This window comes from Vigna unguiculata, chromosome 9 (assembly GCF_037176805.1).
Source record: "Vigna unguiculata cultivar grain cowpea cultivar isolate G323 ecotype 2 chromosome 9, ASM3717680v1, whole genome shotgun sequence".
Classification (NCBI taxonomy): Eukaryota; Viridiplantae; Streptophyta; class Magnoliopsida; order Fabales; family Fabaceae; genus Vigna; species Vigna unguiculata.
This window is the reverse complement of record NC_140800.1, coordinates 32,239,592-32,259,637: the sequence shown is the minus strand read 5'-3', so window position 1 is coordinate 32,259,637 and position 20,046 is coordinate 32,239,592. Positions and strand designations below refer to the sequence as shown.

The 20,046-nt window shown below is 27.6% G+C and overlaps 1 protein-coding gene across 2 annotated transcripts; it reads right to left on the bottom strand.

Moving 5' to 3' along the window:
* Window positions 1-268: 268 nt before the first annotated feature.
* Window positions 269-2,875, bottom strand: WRKY55 (WRKY DNA-binding protein 55). 2 transcript variants are annotated; one of them, XM_028046967.2, is made up of 3 exons: window positions 2,352-2,875; window positions 1,723-1,860; window positions 269-881 (listed from the first exon to the last, which is right to left on the bottom strand). In XM_028046967.2, exons 1-3 carry the CDS (start codon window positions 2,762-2,764, stop codon window positions 467-469), a joined length of 966 nt encoding a protein of 321 aa, XP_027902768.2. In that variant the 5' UTR covers window positions 2,765-2,875; the 3' UTR covers window positions 269-466. The 2 variants fall into 2 exon arrangements, with proteins under 2 accessions (XP_027902768.2, XP_027902769.2); XM_028046968.2 differs by having other exon boundaries at window positions 270-881; window positions 1,723-1,857.
* Window positions 2,876-20,046: the final 17,171 nt, after the last annotated feature.

Genomic DNA, 20,046 nt, shown 5'->3' with positions numbered 1-20,046 from the left:
TAAAAATTAAAAATGTAAAAACACTTACAAAATATTATCTTAAATTATACAAAAAATTGTCAAAATTGAGTTATTAAAAAGTTATTTTTTTATAAAGAATGGATTTATTTTTTGTGAAACAATGAAATAAATATATATTTGAAAGAGCACAAACATACATAAGCCAAAATGAAATAGATATGTAAAAGAAAAAAGAATATGAGATAAGTTAGACGGAAGAAAAAAAATCTGAGAAAAAAGTTGAGAAAAATATGAGAAAAGTTAAAGAAAAAGAAAAAATTCAAAATCTTTTTTGTTGAATACCTCACCACTGAAGTTATAGAATTGATTCATTATTCACTGATTATATAATTGGATTAGCCAAATTATAAAATAATAAGTAAGATTATATAAATCTGCTTCCTTCCTATAATGTAACATTAGGCTTATTTTCAGAAGCCAAAGTAATGTTCACCTCTTCCTGTTTTCAATTTGCATCAGTTTTATCTTCGGTGGGAGAGAAGAGAAATTCCATGCTGTTGTTGCCGCTGCTGCTACCAGAGTTGAACATAGCATCAGCCATATCCACCACGGGATAATCACCACCGTATCTTGAGGCGGAGGCACCGCCCCTGCCACTAGTAGTGGCGGCGCCGGCACTAGCGGGATGGAGGCTGAGATTCACTGACGGAGACAACTGAGAGGAAATGGTGTTACTATTTGGTGTCATGTCCACCAAAATATGTTCTGGAGGAACCGACGATGGTGCTGTGGAGGACATGTGGCATGTGTGTTTCCCTCTGTATGTTACCTCAAATATGTCAGCATTGTGATCAAGTCTTTGCACCATCTTCTTTGCTTGGCATTCATATAACTTCTGATGTGTGCATCTGTAGTAACTCCTGCCATGGATCAAAGAAAGAACCGTTTCCAATCAGGAAAAAAGAACAGCACATAGCAATCGCTGCAATTATTAATTTAACTCTTTCTTGGTATCATAAGATACTACCAACCAAACAAGATTCCATGGTTCATCAAGCAATGAAAGCATTTTCAATGTGACTTTCTTTCTTGTGGTTCACAGATGCGTAGAAGAGAAAAAGAAATTTTTGTCTTCATATATCAATTGCTTATGAAGTGGTCACTACAAGCCGTGAATTAAATGTCATGAAATCCCTCAACCGCCAGTTATTCATTGTGCGGGACAGTGTGGACGCGTCACTTCATGTACACACATATAATATATATATATATATATATATATATATATATATATATATATATATATATATATATATATATATATTGGTGGTGACTTTTCTAACTGGAGAAAAAAAGAATCTCAGAATGAAGGGAGGTGTGGCATGAAAAAAAGTTAAGAATGTTTAGCAGTTACGGCGCAGACGAAAAAAATGCTTTGCATGGGAACCACATCTGTCAAAATCAATATGCAGTGGATTTGTTTATGACTACTAGTTAGCACAGATAGTATATAAGTTGAGAAGATTATAATGAAGAAGATGTTATTTATGGGGCTTTGGCCATTTCAAAGTTGGCAGGTACATTGTTTTCGTTTTATTTTGTTCCATTATGATAGTTCAGAGTACAAAAAATATTAGGAAAGAAGAAATAGTCATATATATTAACAGGTAAGCTAAAAGACCCGATACCCTTGATATAAGTTGCATTGATGAAGACGTGTAATTATTTTAGCAATTATATCTATACCACTACCAACCATACCTCGGGTATTTGGATCCAAGTATTTCTTTCTGCCCATATTTCCTCCAAGTGAAACCATCCTCCGGTGGCATCTCTGTGTTCCCAAACTGTGGGGCAGGAACCAGAATTTTCTTCTTCTCTTGATTTGCTTCCCTGCTTCTAGTTAATGTGTATAATTAGAGACATAATCATATAATGTCCGAGAAACTACTTTGTAAAACATGTTTTTTTACTGTTGTTAATTAACCAACAATGTAGCTGATATGATGTCTGTGTGAGTCGTTGCCTAATTACCAAGAAAGAGCTTGGAAAGTTTCCTTCTACTTTTTGAGCCACCCCCATTAAGATTCATAAACTAAAGCTTATCGCTATAGCTGGAAAAACCTAAAACCCTCCACTACTGTACTTTTGTCTTCTTTTTGATTTAATTATTGTCGGTAACTTTATCTGTAAGTGATCTGTTATTCGTACGAGGAGGGTCCTAAACACCTCTCCATAAATACCTTTCTGTAGTCCCCTCCTATTGAACACGCTTATTTCATATCTCATCTTTCAGTCAAAAAATGAAATGTATTTTAAGAAATTTCAGTTAGTGTTGTTAAAGTTTGTTAAAAGTGATTACTGTTAAAAAGATATAGATAGATAGATACCTTCTTCGTGGTCGTGAAGAAGATGCGTGGATTCCTTGGGCTTGATCTCCTTCAGATCCAATGGTTCTCTCTGAATCTTCGACCTCTCTCCCTCCCATTGCAGCAGCACGTTGCATTTGAAACAACTGATCAATGGTTAGTGCATGACTAGACCTTAACCACTCCTGCATTAGAGTAGCATCCATCTGAGGCTGCTGGGGTGTCGTTTCATGAAGCAACATTGGAGGAGATTCCGAGGTTTGGGTGTGTCGGGAAATCAGCAACAGCTTTTCCTTGGCAGCTGTGAAAGCCTCAGTTATCTGATCAATGGACAGGGACAGCGTCCCTGGTTGGTTCGCCAAGTTGGGTAGGTCTTGTTCAAGCTTTTGAACCAATTCAGAAGCGCGTCGAATTGAGTTAATTACCTCTTCCATTGTTTCTAGCTGTTTCTCATGCGGTGAAAATTGAAAATATAAAGAAAAGTGTGATAATAATACTTATATATGTTCCCGAAAGTGCAAGCTTCGTACTAAGCTTCTACGTAGGTGCTGTGGTGGTGACACTTGTTGAAAGGAAAAATGGAAGCAAGAATATAAAGAGAACATGCATATGCGTTTCCATTTACACGGCGATGAAAAAAAAGGGTGGAATGTGTGGAAACGATGACTTGGTCGTTGGTCGTTAACAATTGTAGCTACTTGGAATTTCAAACTTTATGATCTTTTCTTTGGGTCTAGACGAAGACCCCATTGCCCCATTGAAACGATTACTTTCGGACCCCTTTAGATGAATTTTCTAGGCTTTAGACCCAACTTGGAAATTTTCTTCTCAGCGTACACTATGCTGCGATTCTTAATTCCTACGTTCTTGGAACTATCCTTTAATCATAAATTCACTTCTTTTACTGTTCTTCTCTTCGACACTATAATATATAATTTTCGTTACTTTTTACATCAAAAAATGTTACGCTTCATGGTATTCCTTTTCTGTTGTCTATTTTTTTTTTTTATATGTATGCACACACACATATTTATAATAATATGTCTCCATTTAAATTATAACTTTCGTTGTCTCAAATGTGTGTTATACATGAACAACGAACAATAATTTAATTGGATTTAAACTATGTTTTTTTTTTTTTGTTTTATATATATAGAAGCTAACGTTGTTAAGTAGCTTTGTGTTGTATTAACATTAAAGTTTCACACACCGGACCCGCGATGGAATTTACATGGAATTTTCGCTCTATAATAATCTACTCGTACATTAACACTATGCTTGTCTCCCAAATATTAAGAGAGATTCAATTGACAATGTAAATTTAGAAATGTAAGATTTCCTTTAACAAAAATTTCAGAGTTTCGCATCATTGCTGATTTGTAAAGATATATATATATATATATATATATATATATATATATATATATATATATATATATATATATATATATATATATATATATTAAACTTGCGTATTGATTTCCACCATATTCCCTTTATTAATTATTTGAATTTTGAAAAATGTTACCATTTACATTAAAATGTTATCAAATATACTTTATTTAATTCAGCTAAGAGTAACATTGTTAACTATTGCCGCTAATAATGATATAATTTATAAAAAATGATCTTACCGTCAAATTTAATGAAAGCATACGTTTACTAATAATTGTGAAAAATATGTTATCAATCCAATAGTTCAACTTAAAAAGTCAAACTTACAACATTTCATGTAATTTGAAATTTAATCAATATTTTTGTTTTTACAAGACAAAGATATACCCTGAAATAAATCTCACAAGGCAAAAATATCTCCTACGTTCGGATGAAGCTCATGCATACTAAAATACTTTGATGCTCAAGTCAACTATGTGAATAAGTAACAAATGTGGAATGACTAAGTAATAGTTACCTCACCAACAATACTAATTATAATGTACCTTGATCTCTTTGTCATCTTAATCCTATATTTTATGTCTTTAACTGAGATTATAGTGTAATCTTGATTTCTCAATCAACATGATGTCACTCTATAGTGTCGAGGTGTTCTCAACATCATATGGTACAATTTACTTCTCGTTTCATTTTAATTTTAATGATAAATATATTATTTACCATACAAGAGAATTACAAATAATGAAATCATAGAAAAATATAAATATGATGATCATTAAAATGATATCCATATATATAATTTTATAGTTAGGTGAATGATATTTTTCTTTAAAGTGTTCTATTTACAATGAGAAACACACATTTTATAATCATTATATACTATTCAAGCGCATGTATTTTAATATTTGAAATGAATAAGATTAGTATTTATCTCATATAAATAATATATATATATATATATATATATATATATATTAAAGACTTTATTTAAAATAAAGATAATTTTATTTTTTTTATGAAAATGAAAAGAATATATTGAAAGAAATAAAAGATCAAGAAAAATTCCCAAAAATACACTTATTAATATGTTCTCATTGAAGATAATTATTCTAATTCATTAAGAATTTTTTAAATGTTTAGTTTTATTCTCAATAAATATTGAAATATAACTTTTAAATTTTTTCCTTTTTTAATAAGAATTTATAACCATATTTAAATACAAATAAAGCACTAAACCAAAAAATAAAAAATATATATATAAAAGGCAAACAAATTGATTTAATTTTTTTCTTATAATATGTTAGTTTTTCTCTTATTTTATCTTTTGTCATATACAGGTGCGAAACTATGTGGTGACAGTGTGACTCTCCCAATTTTTGTTTTTTGTTTTTTTTATATATATTTATATTTTTTAAAATTATATTTATATATTATTTATATTAAGTTTATATTATGAAAAATTATAATAAAAGATAAAATAAAAAAATTTAATGGAGACATTGATTTATAAAAGAGATTAGGGTTCTTTTATCTGGCTATAAGATCTTTTCACCATGTAAATTATATGAAAATGTGTGAAGAGAAATAAATACAAAGAGATAGATTGAAAAATAGAGGTTGAAAAACACAGATTGAGATTGAAGTAAAAAAATTGATTTTTTTTAAAGAGTAGGTTTGTGATAAAGATTAAAAAAAATGCATTTACGTTAACTAAACTTCAGAAATTTTATGAGAACCAAGAATTCAAGACAATAAAAAACAAATATATAAAGTTCTTAGAGTTATAATATAATGAATTTAAAAATTCATTACAACGCAATTCGGGGAAAACGACCTCGAATTTGACAATACCACAAAATCAAATTGATAAGGCACGAATGACTTATCTAAAATGGTATTCATAGTTTGGTAACATAAAATAATAGCATGATATAATAGTAAATGATAGTAATATTTTTTTTAAATTCTACTGTGTGTTTATTTTAAGCAGAGATAATGAATAGAAAAGATGAAGAACTTTTTTCTAATTAAAAAAATTATATATAATAAATCTAATTTGGCTCCCTATATTTTTTGTGCAAGTTTCGCAACTGGTCATATAGTTGATCCCAAATACCTGTTGATCCCAAATACCTCTTACCCACAAATCTTAATTAAAATATGATGGAAAAAATGACTCATTAAAATCTTGATCAAAGATTCATAGATTATATGATCAGTATCAGAGTGTTTGTTGTTAATATGCAACAAATGGTCTCATTAGATCCTAATTTATTAGTGTTTGTTAAGTCGTAAACCATGTAGCGTGAGAAACATTATTCATGTGTCTTCTTCATTTAGTAGCTAACATTTAAGCTGTAATATTGAGAAAAAAAAATTAACTGAAATTGTAATATGTGATTTAGTGATTCTTTCTTGTATATAAGTTTTGAAATTCATTAACACTTTAATTGAATCTCATTCTTTGTATGTGAGTTTTTTTTTTTTTTTTTTTTGAATTCCTTTGCTATATCATGTTTATAAGATAAACGCTCTACAGTAAATTTAATTAGCTAATTTTCTAACATATATAAACATTAAAGGGTTAGTTTCTTTACACATGATTAAAGTTATAAATAAAGAATATGGACTTGCCGCATGAAATCATCTCATATTCTGTGTACACACATGGGAATGAGTTAAATTTGCAAGAGTTTAAAAAGGGTGAATTTTTTTCCCAAATATTATTCTTATTAAAAAGTTTATGATAACCATAAGAAAAAAAACCCATAAGTTCATTATATAACAGTACAAATTTCTGACACTATATGTGAGTATATATTATTAATATTATTAATTATTTATTTATTCAATCTGTAACCAGAATACCCAGGTCAACTTTTGTTATGAACAAAAAAGAAAGAAAGAAAAGTCCACTTGACATGCACTCATGCATTTCATAGGCAATTTACTAACCAATCCTCTAAACAACTTGGGATTATTCTAATGCTGGAATAGTTTTTCCTAGCACGTGTGAGTTTGAGTTAACTAAGTTTTTTATTATGTTAAAAAAACAATTAAGTTAGATTAAGAGCTCTATTATGAATTATAAACTTGATTCAAAAATTCTTTAAGCATCGCATATTTTGTAATTAATTGTTTCAATGATACAAAAAATTCCTTCTCTCATTTTATTGGAAAAGTTTTAAAATTGCCTGTAAAGACTTTTCCGAACGGTTGATGCTAACTAAGTTTAGAATGTCATATAAATACATACATACAAATGTATTAAATTATTATTATTATATTTAAATTAAAATTAATTTCATTAATATGACTTAAATTTTAAAATGTATTTTATTTTTAATTTCTTATTTAAAACTATTTTTTAATATTTTGTCTATATCTTTTAAAACCGGTAATGATTTGTCGGCCTAATATATAAATTATACTCATCTAAAATATGGGTTAAATCGGTATAATACAAAATTTATTAGATGCTTCGTCTATTTATTATATTTATATACAGAGGGATTTTTATTTTTATGTTCATATTTGTTTTCGAATTTTATCCTTTAAATAAAAAAGTTAAAAATTAAAATAAATATTTTATTAATTTTATCATTTTAACTATAAAAATACCTATGTAAATAAAAAATTATAATAAAGTTACAAAAATTATTTAATTCATTTTATAATTATATAATAATAATAATTATTATTTTATTTGTATTATCATAAAAGTGAATACATATTTTCACAAGTAAAATGTTTTAATTTTGTTGTAGCTAATTTTAATATATTATTAATATGATAATTTTTACCATATCAACACATTAAAAATGAGTGCATTTAACTTTTGAAAATTCTCCACATTTAAATATGTTTTTGAATTATAGGATATTCCACAATTAATAGCCAGAAGATCACGCTTGACTGAAACCACCAAATGGTCTTTCTACTGCTCTTCAGCACACAGTTTTAGCATACTTCATATTTGCCTCTTCCTTCTTTTTATATATTTTATATTATTATTATTATTATTATTAAACTGACTTCATATTATTTCTCAAATGTGTCTTTTTATTATTTACTCTATCTTCTCCATTTATATATATTTAGAAAATTTTCAAATAGCATTAAAATAATACTGAAGTATTATTTGTTTCATTAGTGCAAACCCTGCCACCATATATATACCCTTACGAAGTTAATGAATTTATTTCTGAAAATAGAAATAAAATAATCAGTAATTATATAATGCAATTACACAAATAGTCAATAATTAATTGACTTCCCTTCCGTGATTTGCAGGAACTTTCGTGTTTGTTAAATGCATACATCTTTAATTAAAAAAAGTGACAGGTAGGGTCTACAAAGCCCAGAAAAAATTAAAATTGTCATAAGAACTTTATGATAAATTATTTTGTATTTTTAATATTATTTTATTTAAATTTCTCTAAACCAAGATGATGTCATTGAATAAAAAGGGCTATAAGATGATGTCACTTGTATGGAGGTATTCTTTTAATTTGTTATACAGTTATCACTGTGCATTGATCATCAATGAAGAGAAACACCTTAGGAAGCCATTTTATCTTCTCTTAATTGTTCAACTTTTAATAGTAATCTTCTAAATATAGGTAGTAGTTGTTTGTTTGGTTCCTAAAAGAGCAAAAAAAAAAAGTATTATGTAATTGAGTGTTTGGAGAAAGTGATTATTTTATTGTTCATAATATTTTCATTTTGATGTTTTAAAATATATTAGAAATAAATTTAATCTACCAACATGAGTGGCAGACAACAACACATAAAAAAACTTAATAGAGAATTTCGATTTGTATTTGATATTGATAACAAATTTTGTATATTTAAATTTGTTCTCATTTGATAATACTTATCTCTTTTTTTATATTTGATTCTTTATTAAATTACTAAAATACTTTTAATTTATTACATAATAAAAATTATATTAATTTTGTTTGATTTTTAGTTCCATAACTTATTTCTATAGCAAACATTTAATATTTCAATTTTTTTATAACTATTTCACATTTATCCCTTATATTATATTTATATAATTATAACTTTTTATTATGAATGATAATATTATGTTTTATTTATAGGATACAAGTAACGATTATGTGTTCTATGATAAGGTTATGATGAGACAAAATTTTATATCAGTTATGCTGAAATAAAAAAGAAAGAGACATAAATTAAATTTAATGTATATAAAGTACATATGGTTATGTATTTATAAATAAGAAAATATAAAAAGATGGGTTTAAGCTGGTTATCTAACCTCTTTAATAATATAAATATAATAAATTGAATTGGGAATATTTAAGACTTCCCTTAAGCTATAATACATATAAATTATATATATTAAAATTTTTAAACATATAATCAATTTTAGGTAGGAATGACAACGCGGGCTAATTTTTCTTTTCCACTGCATAACATTTGACTCGCGACTCCCATAAAAATTTTAATAACTTTTTTTATTTACTTCAATTAGTAGTAATAATAATTTATGTAAGTCAATTTCTTAAAATAAGTAATATTCACAATTTTATAATTTGTAATTTTTAATTACAAGTCTATTGAAAATAGAAATAACTTTGAATTGGACAGAAACAAGGAAAAAATGCGAATATGGGGTACTTTTGGATGAATGGGAATGAACAAGCTACATTTGGATGAACCGGAGAAGAAACATGAATAAATAAGTTGATTTGAAGAAACACACAACTTGTTATGCTTGATTTTAAAAAATTAAGTTAATGCGAACTATGCGAGCCAAATGCGGGACAATCCGTTGTTGGTGGTGCATGCGGGCTGCAGGTTATGTAGGATTAGGGATGTCAAACAAATTCATACCCGCAGGTATTTACGAATAAAACCCATAACGGGTAGGAAATAAATATTGTAAATGGATACCCGCAGATAACAGGTATAGGTATTTTTTTATACCTGCATGTTAACCGGGCGGGGACGTGTATCATAGTATCAATACTCATGGATACTCGTACCTGCTATGTTCTAATTTAAATTAAAAAATAAATAAAAAAACATGATTAAAACATTAACACATTGATTTTGAATGGGTTATTTTTTATCGATGGTTTTAAAAAATCTTCATTTTTTTGTAAATTGTCACTCGGGACTATTTAAATGGGTTATTTGTACTTTGTTTGAAATTTATGAATGTTATGCATTGTATTTTTATTTGAATTTATGATTAAAGTATGTTATTATATTTTTTTTTATATATCTGCGGCTACCAGTGGATACTAAAAAAATATGTGGGTACCCGCATAACAGATATCCTCACGAATACGGGTGCAAATATAGGACGGGTATTTATCCAGCTAATAAGGTATATGGGAGCTACTACTCGTAGACTATCTGTCTCGTTGACATCCTTATGTAGGACAGACCTTGGTGGACTAACGGGCTAAAATGCTCGATCCTTCCCACACTTTTTTCTTATCGGCCATCCCGCATGACTCGCCCCACATTGTCATTCTTAAATTTAGGTCTCCGAATGACTTGGTAAACATATTTGTTAGTTGATAACTAGAATTAAAAGAGTCTATATTTCTTCAAATACAATTTTTTTCCGATTAAAATGACAATTAGTGCCAAAATAAAGTATCCCTTTGTACACAAAGGTATAAATTATGCTTTTTACATATGTGTTGTGCAATTAATTAATTACTCCATTTTCATCCACGCATTTAAAGTAATTAGTCTCACAATGACTTTAGTGATCTATTAATCTAATTAGTTAATTTGTTTCTAGTTGGCTATTGTTTAGCCTATTTAATCTTTCTTACATAATAATTGATATTTTCAGCACCAAAATCAAACACTTAAAAATATAAAAAACTCCACAAATATACACCAACTATATTATAGCATTGAAATTGTAATTAAACTTCAAAACAATAGTTGTTTAATTTTAGCTAAATAGCACAATGGTGTATAATTAGTTTTATTTTAAAAATGAATGATATTAAGAAAATAGTCTCCCTCAATTATTGGTTGGTTGAATGAAAATAAAGTTAAAAAGATTACGTTTGTTTATTGAAAAGGGGTCAAACGTTCATTACTCCTTGATACCCGTTCAACCTTACACATTGTATAATTGTCCAAGTCAACTCAATATATATATATATATATATATATATATATATATATATATATATATATATATATATATATATATATATATAAGGAATTAGTACATTCAATGAATTTCGAAATCTCACGTCCAATAACGATCATTACATCCAGTTGAGTGAATTTATTAAAAAAAAAAATTATTAACAATTTTTCTTTTGGAGAAATGTGTTTTTCTTTCTTTCTTTTTATTTTCTCAAACTTATCGTTATCTTATATTTTTTTGCACGAATTCATACTTCCAATTTTCTAAAATGCACGATTGTAATCATTCTTTATATTTAAATATAGTATTTAAGAACAACATTTTTTATTATAATGTTTAATATTAAATTATCTTTTGTATATATTAGTAAAAATATATGCTTTATGTAATAGCATGTATGCTCACTTTTTTTTTTATTGTTGCAAAACTTTGTTAACCTATAAAATAATTAAAAAACATAGCATGTATGCTCACTTTTTTTTATTGTTGCAAAAATTTGTTAACCTATAAAATAATTAAAAAATAGTTATATAAGTAATTATCTATAATATATATATATATATATGATGGTATTTGGTCATAAAAAAACATCATTTGTAGGATTAATAAATAAAACTTGTGATGTCAGTATTATTTAAATTCATCTCAATTTTGATTCTGAATCTCTATACTAATTGGATATAAGCATGAGTAATATTAAATTTTTTAAATTAGGTTACATATTCGCTTAAGTTCGCATTTATTTAAATTCGCATAAAGCATAAATTCTTATCTAAAAAAATCGGATCAATAATTTTGTGATTTTATTTTTAGAAAAAAAACACATAAAGTTATTTTACGATTGTTTTCAATTCATTCACGTGTGATTGTTGATTGATCATTTTGTAAAATACGACAAAAGGTAAAAAGTGCCTTAGCTTGATTTATAATTGATGATAAACAAGGAGAATCTTTCAACTCACTCACATAGACATCAAGGTTGATAACATTTTCTAATTAGTTGAAGGTAACATGTTTTGGTCTACTTCAACTTCATCCAAACCAATTACTTATATTTTATATTTTGTTACATTTTTGTTATATATAGAGAGAGTATATGAATAAAATAAAATAACAAGTTCCTCTTATAACATATATCTCTTATATCTATCATATATATATATATATATATATATATATAATATTATCTCTCCTATTTTTCACAATCCCTCAAAAATCTCAACATCCATAATATTTATACTATAATTATATTGTAATATGACTCATAAAATTTCATAAGTTCGCATCAAACTTTTAAGATCAAAATACGGACTTAAACAAATGTTTACTGTATAAGAATGAAAATGCTATGAACACATCTCTTCATCATATTTGTCCCAACCGTCTTTTTATCCTTGTTTATCTTTATACTTTCCTTGTTGAGTTTTAAAATTTTAAAACTTTTTAATCACTCTCTACATTAGATATTTCTGTTAATCACATTATACTTTATTACAAAAGAACATCATGACCATCATTGTGAGGAACTCCAATATGTATTTATCAAAAATTATTCAAACATTATAAAATTATTAAACAAAAAAATAAAATTATAAGATTATAAGATTAAAAAAATAAAAAATTAAAAAATTAAAAAATTAAAAATTTAAAAATTTAAAAATTTAAAATTTTTCAAAATTACAAAATTACAAAATTATAACATTATAAAATTACAAAATTATTGAATAAAATTATAAAATTAGATAGTTACAAAAATATAAAACTATGGAATTATAAAATTATATTTCATATTTTATAATTTCATAATTTTATAATCATCTAATTATCTAATTTTATATTTTATATTTTATAATTTTAATATACTTTAAGAATAATTTTTAAATACAATACATTCATTGGCAGAACATGCATGTGACTAAGGGAGCCATGACTCCTCCAAACTCTTTAATTTTATTTTTTTATATGTAATATATATATTTTAGAATTATATATATATATATATATATATAATATTATTAGGTTAAAATACTCCCTTGGTCCATGTTTTTGTTGAAAAATCTCAAATAGGTCCTAAGATTTTTTTTAGTCTCAATTAAGTCCATATTTTTGAAAATGTGTAACAATTAGGCCCATTCCGTTAGTATGGTGTTAACCGTGTTAAAGATATGCTACGTGTCAGCTCCTCCTTTTATTGAATTTTTGAATTTTTAATTTTTTTTTTTTGAAAATTATTCATGCCACGTGTCATATCAATATTGTGCCACGTGTCAAGTCAGTAAGGTGACACGTGTCAAGTCATTATTTGAATCTCAATTTGGTCCATATATTTGTTATTTTAATTATATTTCAGTCCATTTTTTTAATTTTCAATTTCATCTTCTCCAAATTGAGATCAAATTTAAATTTAATATAAATTTTATAATGATATTTTTATCAAATATTTTAATAATATTAAGTTTATTTTATGTTTTGTTTTAAAATTTTAAAATATTTATTTTAACTTGTTACAAAATTGTTTTAAATAATTTATATACAAATGTTAGACTTGGTTTAAAAATAAGAATTTTATAAATTTAAATATAAAATTTTAAAACAATTTTGTAAAAGGTTAAAATAAATATATTTAAAAAAATTTTAAAAAATGGACTGAAATGTAATAAAAATAATAAATATATGGACCAAATTGAGATTCAGACAATAATTTGACACGTGTTACCTTACTGACGTGACACAATATTGACGTGACACATGACATGAATAATTTTCAAAAAAAAATAAATTAAAAAAATTTTAAAAATTACAAAAAAATTAAAAAAAAATCAAAAAAATGTGGAGCTGACACGTGGCACATCCTTAACACCGTTAACATGATACTAACGAAATGAGCCTAATTGTTACACATTTTCAAAAATATGGACCTAATTGAGACTAAAAAAATATTTTATAAATTTAAATATAAAATTTTAAAACAATTTTGTAAAAGGTTAAAATAAACATATTTTAAAAAAAAATTAAAAATGGATTGAAATGTAATAAAAATAACAAATATATGGACCAAATTGAGATTCAGACATTAATTTGACACGTGTCACCTTACTGACGACATGAATAATTTTCAAAAAAAAATTAAAATTTAAAAAAAAATTAAAAAATTAAAAAAAAAATCACTAAAATGTGGAGCTGACACGTGACACATCCTTAACACCGTTAACATCATACTAACGGAATTGGCCTAATTGTTACACATTTTCAAAAATATGGACCTAATTGAGACTAAAAAAAATTTTAGGACCTATTTGAGATTTTTCAACAAAAACATGGATAAAGGGAGTATTTTAACCATATTATTATATTATATTATATATATATATATTAAGTTTTGAAAAGTTTTTATCATTTTATTTATATATATTATTTATTTATGTATTTTTATTATTTAAAAAATAAAATAAAAATCAATTTGATGGATGCTCGTTAATAAAAAATAATAGAATTTTTGCTTTTGTACATAAGGTTTTTTTAGTAAATTATCAAGAAAGTATGAAAGTAAAAAGAAAGATAAAAATATAATAGGGGAAGAGATTAAAGAACAAATAGATTGAGGAATGTATTATTACAATATATCTCATAAATCAAGATTAAAATTCTATTATGATTTATGTATATGATTCTCTTATTTCTATTACGATGTTTTTCCCAACTTAAGTTTTTCTCGAATTAGTATGAACTCTATCAAGATTTTAGGAATTCTTTTATGAAATTGGCATGAACCCTGATTATAGTTTTCCTCATATTAGTATAATTATAAATTATGAAATTTAGGGATTTTGTATTTTCAATTTAAATTTGTAAATTTTATGAATGTATCTGGGTTGCGTTACAAATTTTGTTACTCATAATAAATTAGTTGAATAGTCTTAAATTGGAATAGAAAGCAAAAATATTAGAAATTGAGAAGTACATCCGTGAATCGATGTAAACAAATAATTTAAGTAGAGGAAATGAAAAGTTCATTTATTTAATTAATAAGAATAATTTATATATATAAAAAATTTAATTTGGCACGCTTACAATTTTTATCCAAGTTCCGTCACTGAAATACATTATTTATGGATATTCTTTGTAATCAAGTATTATGTGACGATATTTAAATAAAGTAATAGTGTAAGATAATTGTCATATTATGTAATCAACATATAAATATAACAAATAAATTCAATTGAAAAAAATTTAAAATTTTGAGAAAAGACTCACAATTCTATTAAAGTCTCAGTGGAAAATTTTCAAATTTATTAAAGACCGAAGACTAAGTCTTTATTAAACAATTAAAAAAATATATACTTATCTTGATTATTTTTCTTAGTCCTTAGCTTTGTTTTAATCGGAAAATTTTTATACCTCTCTTCCTTCATACGGTTTTCTATTTTCACTATAATTCTTTGATTTGTTCTATTTTTGCAGAGTTCACCCAGATTCTTTAGACATATTTTTCTACCACAACTTTGATCACACAATTTTTTTTTTGTACATTTTATTTGAGAAAATATAAACCTTAATTGTGTTAAATCAAATAAATTTTATTACACATTTTTAACCTTTTCAGTAAATAATCGATTTACTACAATACGTATCGATGTATTTTGTTTCGAGTATAATAAAAAAAATCTGTATATAAAATTCAATTATAATTTATAATTATTAACGTCTCTTTTAAATTGGTTACATGTGTTTAATCCAGTAGTAAAAAGGTTGTTATTAAATTTAAATTTGGTGTTGATCCACTCACTTCTGCATTAGCACATTTAATGTTGTGGCTGTTAGGATCTGTGAAGTCATTCATCACTACCCACCCATCATCGTCCTCTACCTGTGCCTCTGCATTTTAAATTTAATTTTTATTATAATTTATAGAAATATTTGTTAAAAATATCCTGTAACATCTGTTTGACTATTAGATTACTGTTCATTAAGTCTCTCTAGATAAGAAATAAGAGATATTAGGGAATACAAATAATATCTTACCTCAATCTTTGACCTCTCAAGCCGATTTTTTCTTAGTTTGTATACATGTTATCTTCCAACGTAGATGGTCTGGACCTTTAGGTGTTACCTGCGGAGAGAGTTCCGACGATCAAGTCAGCAAAGAGTTTCTCAAAAGTCAAATCTCAGATTAAGAAATTAATGAAAGTGTACCTCTTAATTGTTGGGGTCCATGCATATTTATAGAGTTATTAATTATGTCTTGCCATCTTTGGCGTTTGTTGATACTAGGAACCCTGTTTGCGACATTCTAAGTTTGGAATCATTGACTTATTATGTATTGCCCTTTGCAGCCATATGGTTCTGCTTGATTGGTCACCTGCATACTAATTTTTATTTGTGAGGCTATGTCTAGGGGGGCTTGTGCGTGTAGTTGTCTTAGTTCGCTTAGGTATAGTACAACAAGATAATCTAAATATACATTTTCATAATCTTTACATCAACATTTACAGTTTTTTTAAAACAAATTTTGTTTTTCATAGTAAATTCTATTATTTTTACACCAATTGAAAATAAAAATAAAATTCAAAATGTCAATATATATTTCTTTTCTAAAACATCAATACATATTTATTTGTTCAGATTTTTCTTTTGTTTTTTTTAATACACGATCATATTATTTTAATAAAATTTCATAATAGACATATTTTACCGGTGAAAAAAAAATTGAAATCATTTAACATGATTTAAAAAAAGAGTAAAACCTTTTAAAATATGGTGACATTTTTAAAATTATTTGTCTAAAAACTTTGTAAAAGAAATATTTGTAATTGATTAGAATGATATTAATGCATAACAAATGTAAGGCCTATTTATTTCTGTCTAAATCCTTAAGGGCTGCTCCAAAGTTGGTTGGGCCTAGGGCTGGGCCAAAAAGGGGGGACCATACCCTAAGTCTGCCATAGACTAATCTCTTCTCTTCATTCACAGAAATCGCAGCTGTCAAGCCCCTAACCTCTCCCTAGAAGCTATGCTAGGGTTTACTCTATCTCAATCAAGCGAGCTTAGTTCATCTTCTTGATTCACGTAGGTACTCTACGACTCATACACCCTTTTTCCTTTCATTGTTCACTTTTCCAGTTAGAGTTTCGTTGTAAGTTGATGTTAAGACTTGTTCCGTGGTTTTGTTCCAGCTCGCTCATCCCTTCCTGGTACTGTTGCATCCCACTATTGGAGTTGAACCCCTGTTCTAGCTAGTTCCAGGTAAGGGAAGCTAGGGTCCATTTGTCTAGATCGTTTTTCTGCTTGTTCTACTACTATTGTATGATTCTGTGGTTTATATGCTGCTATGATGTGATAAGAATGTCGTTTGGCTGTTGGGTTTGGGTGTATGTGTATCTGTTGTGTGTATGAACAGTGGCGGGCACTGGTTTTCTCGCCCAAGCGAGCATGTCTCGCCTAGGCAAGACTAACAGGGGGCTCGCCCAAAAACTTATGCACGAATGGTCGCTCAGGTGACTTGGCTTCATTGTGAGCGAGGTGCAATCTCGCTTAGGCGAGAAGGGTCTCGCCTAAGCGAGACGTCGCAGAACCCATTGCTCCCTTGTCGCGCCCTCGCCTAGGCGAGATGGGATTCACCTGGGCGAGAGGGTCCCTCTCGCCTAGGCGAGCCCTGCTAGCTTGAGCGAGGCTGCGGGCAGGTCTGATGTTGTTGTTGAATGGCTCACTGATGTGTGGCTTGCTTGTCTGATCTAAATACTTTACTAGAAGGGTTGTGTGATGATGCCATGATTAATATATGAGTTTGAGATGGAAATGGTATGTTATGTTATTGGGTATGAATTGGAAAGCATGAGTCGTATGATTTGTTATTTATACATGATATTAATATTATGGAAAATCTTTGGTTGGTGGGTGTATTTCCATGACTCTTGTAGCGAGATGTCTTGGTGGCGCCTCATCTGTTGGACCGTAAGGGGAGTTCCTGATGGTGCCTTAATGAAAGAATGTAATTCCACGGGGGGTCATGGTGGTGCCTCATGGCCAGGGCGTAATTCCACGAAGGCCACGTGGTGGTGCCTCCAGTAAGGGTATAATTTCGCGAAGGCCTCGCGGTGACGCCTCGTTTCTAGGACATAATTCCACTGCCACGTGGTGTTGCCTCATTATGCGTATCCGGATAATCAAGCCTTGGGGTCCTAAATGATTTTGGTAATCCATGTGTGAATGTCTGTTATTCATGTTTGACTTAAGATTGCATGTTGTCTGTCGTAATATGAGATTTCGTTACACTAGCTTACCCTGTTTGCTTGTTTGGTTGTCTTGTATGTGGCTCTCCTCTTATTGCGATGATCATCAATTCTATTGATGGGAGCAGATAGGAGAACATCCGGCAGTGGTAAGGATGATAAGAATGATACAACTTGATGGACTGGACGAGTATTGGGCCCAATATGGGGCCCATCGCTGAAGAATCTATTTGCTATGTTTTTCTCTTATCTGCACAAGACTTCGTATTATTAGTTCACTAGTGTATTTTTGTTTTAGGCCGTGTGGGGTCTCATTTCTATTTTATGGATGTGTTTGGGAAACTGTGTACTTTATATCTCAATTTCGTACTCTATGGATAATTATGTATGGGGTGTTTCATTAAATTGGATTTATCTATTTTATTGGGACGTTACAACAAATGCTATAAAAATTATTTGTTTAGGATAAGTTTTATAAAACAAAAGTTATTTTGGTTTAACATTTTAATTGTAGACTAGTTTTGAATGCATGTGTACGCATATGTTATTATTTGTTTGTGCGTTTATTAGAAGTGATTTAAAGATTGAGAGAAAAAATAATATAATTTTAAAGTTTATAATTAAGTTTTGAATAGAATCAATAGGAAAAATGATTTATATGTTTAGAAAAGTAATATGTTTGTAAAAATATAAATAGTAAATTTTGTAAAAGTACAAATGATAAAGCATGTGCACAAATATTGATGGGACTTTCTAAAAGTATAAAGAACATGCAAAATATGTAAAGTAGAGTCGCTAAAAGTACAAATTATTGTATAAGCGTATTTGACTAATATGTATTGTTAGACTAGTTTAATCAATGCATTGACAAACTTATATAATATGTGTTGTTAGACTTATCTAATGATTATATGGACACACTAGTCTAATGTATATCGCTAAACTAGTCTAATTTGTATATAGACAGACTCATCTAATGTATATTTCAAAATTCGTTTAATTAGAGAATGAATAGAGTCGTCTAATGTGTTTTGATAAACTCATCTAATATATATATATATATATATGAATAAATCCGTCTAATGTATATTGTTAGATTCATGTAATCAATGTATGAACAAAGTTGTCTTATGTGGGTTGCGATACTCATTTCATCAATGTATGAACATACTCATCTAATCAATGTATAAAATGACCAATCTAATGACTTTTACTATATTTGTCTAATCAGTGTATGGATAAACTAATCTAATGTGTATTGTTAGAATCATCTAATATATTTTTTTTTGAACTTGTCTAATCAATGTATAAACAGGTTCGTTTAATATGTATTACATTATTATGTCTAAAAAGATAATAATGTCAATTATCAATTTTTCATATAATTTATATTTTTGGATTATGTCTAAAAAGATAATAATGTCAATTATCAATTTTTCATATACTTTATATTTTTGGATTTAGGGTTGTGTGTATAAGAGATGTTAAGGTGCTACCAAAGATGGAGAAAATTTATTTCAGAATAGACTTTTCATCTACCATGTCTCTTTGAGCTTGAGTTCAGTGTATAATATGTGTCTAGGTGATTTCACCAAAATAAAAAATTAGACATTTTCTTTAAGACTCTTCATGTCCTAAAAAAAGTCCTATAATACAATGAAAAAGACCCAAAACAATATGGACTCCTTTACTTTCCCAAATATTCTTCCCATTAACCTAAATTTATCAAATTAAGAGATAAAGAGGTAATTAAGACTTTATTTCGATATTAAAGTCATATTTAGTTTAATTGGTCTAACACTGAATTCAATGAAAGACATATCTTGAACTTAAAAAGGGAAACCAAAAACAAAAATAAAGAACAAAAGGATGAAGAACAAAGAAACACATTTATCCTACATAGGTTATTTTAAACCCTTGTAAAAACACTTGGAACAGT

Bases quoted from the DNA above. Each gene is read 5' to 3' on its own strand.
- WRKY55 (XM_028046967.2), bottom strand. From the start codon at position 2,764: ATGGAAGAGGTAATTAACTCAATTCGACGCGCTTCTGAATTGGTTCAA. The intron at 1,861-2,351 runs GTATCTATCTAT...CACATTAACTAG, and splicing joins TCTTCACGACCACGAAGAAG to AAGCAGGGAAGCAAATCAAG. The intron at 882-1,722 runs GTATGGTTGGTA...GATCCATGGCAG, and splicing joins CTTGGATCCAAATACCCGAG to GAGTTACTACAGATGCACAC.